We start from the raw sequence: 8,507 nt of genomic DNA, 5'->3' as shown, positions 1-8,507 counted from the left end.
ATCCCAGATTCTTCCTGGAATCTGCCGAGCTGGGGAGTCAGGCCGCGGGAGGGGGACTTCTTGTGCTCTCCAGCCACCCTCCGGAAGCACGTGGAGAGCACACGTGAGGGACAGTGGCCGCCCGTGCGCCTCACTCTCCTTGACCCCTCTCTGTACTCTCGGGCAACACAATCTCCCCGACAAGACAGCTCAGGGCAGAGGCCAAAGGCCGGTCCTCCGCTCCCTTTATACAGAGGCCCCGGACTGGTGGAGCCCCGGAGGTGGAGTGAGAGTGCCCTGCTGGCCTGGTCCTGGGTGCCGGCGTGGTGAGGAACCCAGCGCTCGCAGAGGCAGCCATGGGGCTGCTGTCTGGGGACACGCTGGGGCCCCTGGCCGTGGCCCTGCTCATCTTCTTGCTCTTGCTGGACCTGATGCACCGGCGCTCACGTTGGGCCCCACGCTACCCACCAGGCCCCACGCCGCTGCCGGTGCTGGGCAATCTGCTGCAGGTGGACTTCGAGGACCCACGTCCCAGCTTTAACCAGGTGAGGACGGAGGGGTGGGGAGTGCGCAGCGGTGGTCCTAGGGCCCGACCAGGCAGCGGACAGTGGGCGCTGGGTGAAGCCACAGGCCGGAAGAGGAACTGGGCCAAGAAGAGGAGGCGGATCCGAGAGGCTTCCTGAGGGAGGGCGTCTGTTAAGGGCCCGAGAACAGATTGGAGTTTCCAAACAGAGGTCAGAGAGGATAAGGCCAGGGGGTGGGGTTTTTACAACATGGAAACAGACTGAGGATTCAGCTGGCCAGCTCTTATATTATGTGAACCTGAGTCCCTGAGGGTCACGTTGGGAGGAAAGGTTTTGAGAATGGGGGAGATGTCTGGTTATGAGTCCTTTTAAACCAGGCAAGTCGAGGTTGAGAGAGGCACAGTGATCTGCTTCAAATCTTTTGCCTCCATGAGGCCTTGGGCCTCCCTGCTGCCCTCTATGAACCTCAGTTTCTTCACTTGTAAAATAGGATGCTAACTTGCCCTGCTGACCATTTTGTGACACTTGTACAGCCATAGCTGGGTCTGTGAGTACGATGGTCTCATCCAACTGGAGAGCCTCAAAACCAGTGGACGTAACCCCCGGGCTCACAAGACTAGATAAAGTCCTTGCAGTTGCTTGCTGCTGGAGGGGACCCAGAGGTGCCTTGAGGCTAATGCCAGGAGGCTGGGCCCACAGCCTGGCGGGGCCTGGGCTTGCCAAACACCCTCGACCTTTGGCCTGCAGCTGCGGCGCCGCTTCGGGAACGTGTTCAGCCTGCAGCAGGTCTGGACGCCGGTAGTCGTGCTCAACGGGCTGGCGGCTGTGCGCGAGGCACTGGTGTACCGCAGCCAGGACACTGCCGACCGTCCACCTCCGGCCGTCTACGAGCACCTGGGTTACGGGCCGCGCGCCGAAGGCAAGCGGAGAGAGCAGGGTCGCAGATTTTCGGTGCAGGAAAGAGCCAAAGAATTTGAGGGCGGGGCAGGTGGAGAAAGGAGACTATGCCGAACGTTGGGGGAGGAGAAATTAGATGAGGCAGAGGGCGGGGCCTTACTAAGAGAGGGCGGCCCAGGGCCACTGCGAACGCGAAGGGGACGTCGGTGTGGGCAGGAAAGAGGACAAAGTCGGGGTGGGCAGGTGTGGGCCAGGACTTTCCCCACGTGGCAAACGGGGTCTCCGTGGGCAAAATAAAAAGTGGAGCCAAGACGGGCGCCTAGCAGGGGAGACTCGGGGAGCAGTGTGGGCCGACAGAGAATGGGGGCAGTCTCCAGACTGAAGGGGGTGTGAAAGTGGGCGGCATTTAGGACGGAAGGGCGAGGCCAGTGTGGGCGGGCAGCGCCGAGAACTTCCCCCATGGGGGCGGGGCTGTGAGCAGATCCCCGGGAGGGGCGGGGCCAGACCTCAGCCACGCCCACGTGCCCGCCACTTCCCCAGGAGTGATCCTGGCGCGATATGGGGACGCCTGGCGCGAGCAGCGGCGCTTCTCCCTGACCACCCTGCGCAACTTCGGCCTGGGGAAGAAGTCACTGGAGCAGTGGGTGACCGAGGAGGCCTCGTGCCTCTGTGCCGCCTTCGCCGACCAGGCCGGTGAGTGAGTGAGTGCTGGGGCTGAGGGACACGGAGGTCTGGGAGGTTTGGAGAGGCCTAGGAGAGAAGAGATGGAGGCGACGCCCTACTTTGCACCGTCCCCTTCCAGGACGTCCCTTTAGCCCCATGGACCTCCTGAATAAAGCAGTGAGCAACGTGATCGCCTCCCTGACCTTCGGGTGCCGCTTCGAGTACAACGATCCTCGCATCATCAAGCTGTTGGACTTGACGGAGGATGGGCTGAAGGAAGAGTTTAACTTAGTGCGCAAGGTGAGGAAAGAGCTCCGTAGAGGCGGCCTCGGTCCTCCAACGACCCCTCCCCCCTCCCGAAGGAGGAAGGGCTTTCCGGGAAAGGTACCTGCAAGGAAAAGGCTTGGAAGTGGGGAGATGGCAGACAACCTAGATCGGAAAGGCTGGGCGGGGGTCAGTGCGCTTCCGGGTGGGAGTACTTCACTGCAAGGGACCGGTCACCATGAGATGTACATTTTAGGTTTATCTTTCTGGGCCCAGGGCCAAGAGAGAGGCAGGTCTGAACTTAGGGAGGACAAGGTTGATGATGGGGACACTGGAGGAAGCTGGGACCTGACTGGTGAGCGCCTGGGCACCAGGAGGTCCCAGGTTCCCAGGGCCCCATGGCGGTGACCCGCACAGGTGGTGGAAGCTGTGCCAGTGCTCCTGAGCATCCCAGGGCTGGCTGCCAGGGTCTTCCCGGCGCAGAAGGCCTTCATGGCCCTGATTGATGAGCTGATCGCTGAGCAGAAGATGACCCGGGACCCGACCCAGCCACCCCGACACCTGACTGACGCCTTCCTGGATGAGGTGAAGGAGGTAAGGTGATCGGGACAGGGATGTGTGTTGAGGGCCCAGGAGGCAAACTCAGGCCTCTGTATCACCCAGGGATCAGACACCTGGGCTGACTGGAGCAGGGTGCGAGGCCATGTGGGAATTCACCTCTGTCCCTGAGCTTACCTTCCCGGTGTGACCCAGGCCAAGGGGAACCCCGAGAGCAGCTTCAATGATGAGAACCTGCGCCTGGTGGTGGCCGACCTGTTCTCCGCCGGGATGGTCACCACCTCGACCACACTGGCCTGGGCCCTCCTCCTCATGATCCTGCACCCTGACGTGCAGCGTGAGTCTAGCCCGGGGTGGGTGGTGGGAGGAGGACAGCCCGAGGCCTCTGAGCTCGGTTGGTTTGGCCACCAGTGGCAGCTCTGTGCAGGGGCTGAGCCCCAGCTCAGATGTCACAGCACCTCCTCCGAGTGGACACAGTGCTGCCCGGGCATCAGGAGGAGGCGGGAGCCCAGCCCTTGGGTCTGACCACCATGAGGACACTTGTTTTGCAGGACGGGTCCAGCAGGAAATCGATGAGGTGATAGGGCAGGTGAGGCGACCAGAGATGGGGGATCAGGCCCTCATGCCCTTCACCGTGGCCGTGGTCCATGAGGTGCAACGCTTTGCGGACATCGTCCCCCTGGGATTGCCCCACATGACATCCCGTGACATCGAGGTGCAGGGCTTCCACATCCCCAAGGTAGGCCTGCGGCTCTCCCAACCCCGGCTCCGCACCACCTGCCACCTGGTACCGCAGTGAGTGTCGCCAGGTGTGGCCAGGACTGGAATCCAAGCCACCCCGTCCTCATGGCCACAGGTACTGAGTGTCCCAGCCTGGGTGGGCGCGGACAGGAGGGCAGAGCAGGGCTGGCTCTGTCCACTCAAGAGCCCCTGGTCGGGCAGGGAAGACAAACTAGAACATGTCACAGTGTTGGAGGAGCCCGGGCACTGAGGAGAAGTAAGGGCACCCTGCCATGGGCACAGGGACGGTGCTGAGAAGCGTCTTGGGCTGAGGGTTACTTGAAGAGTCCGGGTGTGTGCCAGGCAGTGTGTGTGCCCATGTATGTTTGGTGGCAGGGGTCTGGGCACCCCCCCACCAATCGAGACCTCACCCATGCCAGACATTTGCCACCAGGGGACGACACTCATCACCAACCTGTCGTCAGTGCTGAAGGACGAGACCGTCTGGGAGAAGCCCTTCCGCTTCCACCCGGAGCACTTCCTGGATGCCCAGGGCCGCTTCGTCAAGCAGGAGGCCTTCATACCCTTCTCTGCAGGTACCTTGTGGGTGGGGGGGTGCCCGGTTTGCTTCCCCACCCTGAGGGGGTCTTGGAGGGGGAGACCCAGGCTCACAGAGCCCCCGTGCCCACCCACAGGCCGCCGCGCGTGCCTCGGGGAGCCCCTGGCCCGCATGGAGCTCTTCCTCTTCTTCACCAGCCTCTTGCAGCATTTCAGCTTCTCGGTGCCTGCCGGGCAGCCCCGCCCCAGCGAGCACGGTGTCTTTGCCTTCCTGGTGACCCCAGCCCCCTACCAGCTCTGTGCGGTGCCCCGCTAGAGGCAGGCATCCAGCCCCCAGCCGCTCCTCAGCTGTAGGCCTGATGGTCAATAAACCAGTGTCTGGTGGCTCCATTGTGACTTGAGTCCTACCTGGGACCCCTGACCAGCCCCTGGCAGTCAAGTGGCCTTAGCAGTCTCCCCAAAACCAGCCCCCACCCCCCGGCCTGATTCATCCTTACCTGGCATTTGACCCCATTTAACAGATGGGTGTACTGAGGCTCAGAGTGTACGGGGGCGTACTGTGAGATGGGTGTAATGAGGCTTACACCCAGACACCCTGGGAGACCCAACCTCCCTTACTGGGCGTAGGACCAAACCTATATAAACAGGTCCTGGCAACTGCTTGGAGGAGCTCACATAGGCTGGGAAGAGATTTCAGGCCCCCATGGGATAAGGGGGCCCATCAGCTCAGAACCCGTATTTCAGGCCTAGCCACAGCCACCTGGCTCCACAGGCCTCAGCCAGCATCTCAAGTCTGCAGCTCCAGAAGATGGGGGCGGGACTGGGAAGCGATATACCCTGTGAGCCCCCAGCGCTCAGAGCTCTTGAGGCAAGAGCTCTTCCCAGGAGGGAGCCACCTCCCTGGGCCTCTTTATAGGATGGGCCCCCTTTCCCTGCCCCTTACGGTCACTCACCCCCCAGCCCATGCCCAGTAGGAGCTGCCACTCACGGCCGCACTAGAGCTTGGCTCCAACCCGTGGCTCCATCCTCTGAGTGGCCAGGTGAGGCCGGGCTCTCAGGAGCCTAGGCAGGGGCCGGAAATGAGCCCCTGTGTATGGCGGGCGTGCCTTGGGGCAGGGTTAACTTTGGATCCTGTGACAGTGGGATGGCAGAGCAGAAGGAAGCCCTGCAGAGCTCAGAGCAGGACACCCTGCTCTTGTCCTTGCTGTGCTATGACACTATGTGACCTTGGGCTTCTGTTTCCCCTTCAGCCAGCAGGAGGTTTGCCTCTGATGGCGGCCGAGTCCTGTCTTCCTGCGCCGACTCTGATGCTGTGATCTTTTTACCCTGGAGCCCCGGCCAAGGGCAGGGATCCCCATCCTCCACCTCCAGCCCCCAGTCTGGTCTGGACTGAGCTCACACAGACACCATCCAAGGGCTCTAACGACTGTCTGCTCACCTGAGTCTTAGGCAGACTCCTTGGCACATTGAGGTTAAGAGCTGGGACACCCAGACAGGTCAGAAGCACCAGCCCCTGATCAGGCCAGTAGTGCCTTCACCACAGTCAGCTCTCGACATTCAGGGAGCCCTGTCTGTCCCTTGGCACTGACTCAGAAAACCAGCCAGGGCCCCTTGAGTCTCCAGCATACCCACGTCTAGCACTTAATGGCAGGAGGTGGTGTTCCTGCAGCTTGTTGGGACAGGGGCGGTGGACGAAGCCACACTGAGTTTGTAGAAACTTGAGGGCCCTGAAAGGAGGAAACGGGGCCTGCAGAAGCAACAACTGTGGGTTTATTGGACGCGGTGTCACTCGTGGCTCTGAGCCTTGGGGATGTCAGAGGCGGGGAACCATCCCAGCCAGAGCTTCCTCAAGAGATGGGGGACCCAGCCCCCGGGCCTTTCCTCCATGACGTCCTCCTCGGAAGCCTCTAAAGAGCACAATCAGACACACCCTGTGGATACCTTGCTGGAAGGAACCTTGCCCAGCGCTAGGATACCCTCTGTTGCCAGGAGAACAGGTCAGCATTGCTAAAAGGGCGGAAACCTTCCACCAGGCCAAGGGGAGTGGCCTCAAGTCCTGCCAAACCAAGAAGGAAGAAGGACCCAGGGGCTCGTTCAGGAAAGACTGGGCATCGGGCTACCTGGGCTTCATCCCCGCCCCCTCCCTGGGCCAGGAGGGTCAGGGAGGAGCTCAGCTATCTGTGACCTCTGCAGGGTCCCTGGGATAAGGGAGCAGGGCAGTCCGCTGCACAGGCTGGGGTCTGCTGTCTTACCAGAAACGTACACGGCCATCTCCTTTCGGACCTTGTTGTTCTCCTAGGAAGGGAGAAGGGGCACGGGGTGGGATGAGGCGGGTTCTACGTTGTGCAGCTGGGGAAATGGGCCTCACATCACGAGAAGTCGGGGGAGGCCAGGGTTCAGATCCACTTGCCGCTCAGACCGTGTCTGCACCTCTCAGCTCCACACAGAGCTGTTCTTCCACCAGGATGGCATTTTGACTCAGTGGTCTTGGGGTGCCCCAGCCTTACCCCACCGTTGCCACAGTGGCAAGGGCCTGGCCTCTGCACTCCACCCTGCAGAGCCTAGGGGCTTCCCAGGAGGACCCACACGGGGACGGTGTTCCAGCTGAACCCCAGGCTTCCTTACCTGCCATCCTGGGGTCCTTGCTACCTCTTCCTTCTCAGTCACCCCCTTCGCACCAGGAATGAGGCTGGCTGGTTCCTCCCCCGGGGGTCCCACCTGCCCCTCCTCCCTAGACAAGACAGCACTCTCCTCCTTGGGGGCAGCATCGTTTGGTGCTCCCATTGCCTGGGGAGTCATGGCCTGCAAGGAGGGGCAAGAGGGCGGTGTATGGGCAGAAAGGCCCTCTGATGCCCTCCCCTCCCCTCCTGCTGTGCACACTTGCAGTGTGTTTCCCCTGCTTCTGTGCACACTTGCAGTGTGTAGTTCTTTGCTTTTCCAAGGAAGCCCCTCCCTTTTCAGCTCGAGGTGTTGCCGGGTTGTAAGTATCCTAAAGGAGCCCCCGTGGTATCCCTGGGGCCCTGACCTTGCGCTGGACAGGCTTCCTGTCTCAGGGAGCCCTGACAGGTGACAGCCCCCAGCCCCCGGCCCTTCCTGGCCATGCCTCACTTACCTCAGAGTCGTGCTTCTTCCCACTCCTGACTCTGCGTCTCTACAGAGGGAAACAGGGGCCGTCACATACAGCTGAGAGTGCCCGGGGGTCCTTCCCTGCCTGGCCCATCCTCTTTCTGTGTGTGCCCACCAAGGAGGCCCAGGGCAGCCACCCCACTCCAGGGGAGGAGGAGTCCCCAGCCCTTACCCACCTGAGCGGTCACGGGGTAGCACTTATCCATCGGCCCCCACACTGGCCTTAAGGTCTCCCCGATGGGCTGTATGACCAGGAGAAAGAGAGACGGCTGAGGTGACACGTCAAGGGCTCAGTCATGCCTGGTCCAGTCAGTGCACGCTGCCGACATGAAGACTACGGGGGGTTAAGGAAGCTTCACACTAACGAATGATTGATGTCTTTAGACACAAAACGCTGCATTCACAAACGAGGACCGGTGCTGAGATAAAAATGTTCCAACAATAATCGCTAATTCTTTTGTTTTTAATTGCATTTTGATTACATTGGGTGTGTTGTGCGTGGACTCTTCATTTCGGAGCTTGAGCTTTTTATTTTTTTCTCTCTATCTCAGTGCACACGCTTCTCTGTAGTTGCTCTCCATGGGCTTAGTTGTTCCATGGCGTGTGGGATCTTACTTCCCTGACCAGGAATCGAACCGGCATCCCCTGAATTAGAAGGTGGATTTTTAACCTCTGGACCACCAGGAAATCCCTACAACTTCTAATTCTTCAAAAACAGAAATATGATCATGGGAATTAAAAATCCAATCAGAGTGTAGAAGATAAAATTGAAAAAGAGTTTTCCCAGAATAGATCAGGAGCTCCAACAGATAAATCATAGATCTTTCTGAAAGAAGGAACAGAATCAACAAACTGGGGTGGCAGGGAAAGATCCCAAATAAATACCATTCATGCATTATTGAGAATTTTCCCAAAGATGCAGGACCTGAGTTTGTAGAGAGAAGGAATCGCCAAGTGTCCAGGAAAGTGGATGAAGGAGACCCACCCCAGATGATGTCATCAGTAAATATTGAAACACCTAGGATGAAAAGAAGAACCGAAAAACTCCCAGAGACATGAAGAAAGAAGTCTATTAAGTTTCATCAGACTTTTCACCACCAATCTTTGAAGCAAGAAGAAAATGAGGATCTTTAAAATCTGTGAGAAAATTATTTCTAGTCTAAAATTCTGTACCTAGTCACACTGAGTTAAATAAGCAGTAAGACCTTTTCAGACAGG

At 59.4% G+C, this 8,507-nt stretch overlaps 1 protein-coding gene across 2 annotated transcripts; it reads left to right on the top strand.

Annotated features, from left to right (window-relative positions):
- Positions 1–256: 256 nt before the first annotated feature.
- Positions 257–7,734, top strand: CYP2D14 (cytochrome P450, family 2, subfamily D, polypeptide 6). 2 transcript variants are annotated; one of them, XM_010805743.4, is made up of 9 exons: positions 257–524; positions 1,251–1,422; positions 1,941–2,093; positions 2,203–2,363; positions 2,745–2,921; positions 3,081–3,222; positions 3,437–3,624; positions 4,060–4,201; positions 5,414–7,734. In XM_010805743.4, the coding sequence occupies exons 1-9, from the start codon at positions 336–338 to the stop codon at positions 5,554–5,556; spliced, it is 1,467 nt and encodes a 488-aa protein (XP_010804045.2). In that variant the 5' UTR covers positions 257–335; the 3' UTR covers positions 5,557–7,734.
- Positions 7,735–8,507: the final 773 nt, after the last annotated feature.

Source organism: Bos taurus, chromosome 5, assembly GCF_002263795.3.
Source record: "Bos taurus isolate L1 Dominette 01449 registration number 42190680 breed Hereford chromosome 5, ARS-UCD2.0, whole genome shotgun sequence".
NCBI classification, from domain to species: Eukaryota; Metazoa; Chordata; class Mammalia; order Artiodactyla; family Bovidae; genus Bos; species Bos taurus.
The sequence above is the reverse complement of the archived record's forward strand: the minus strand, read 5'-3'. Positions and strand labels throughout refer to the sequence as shown.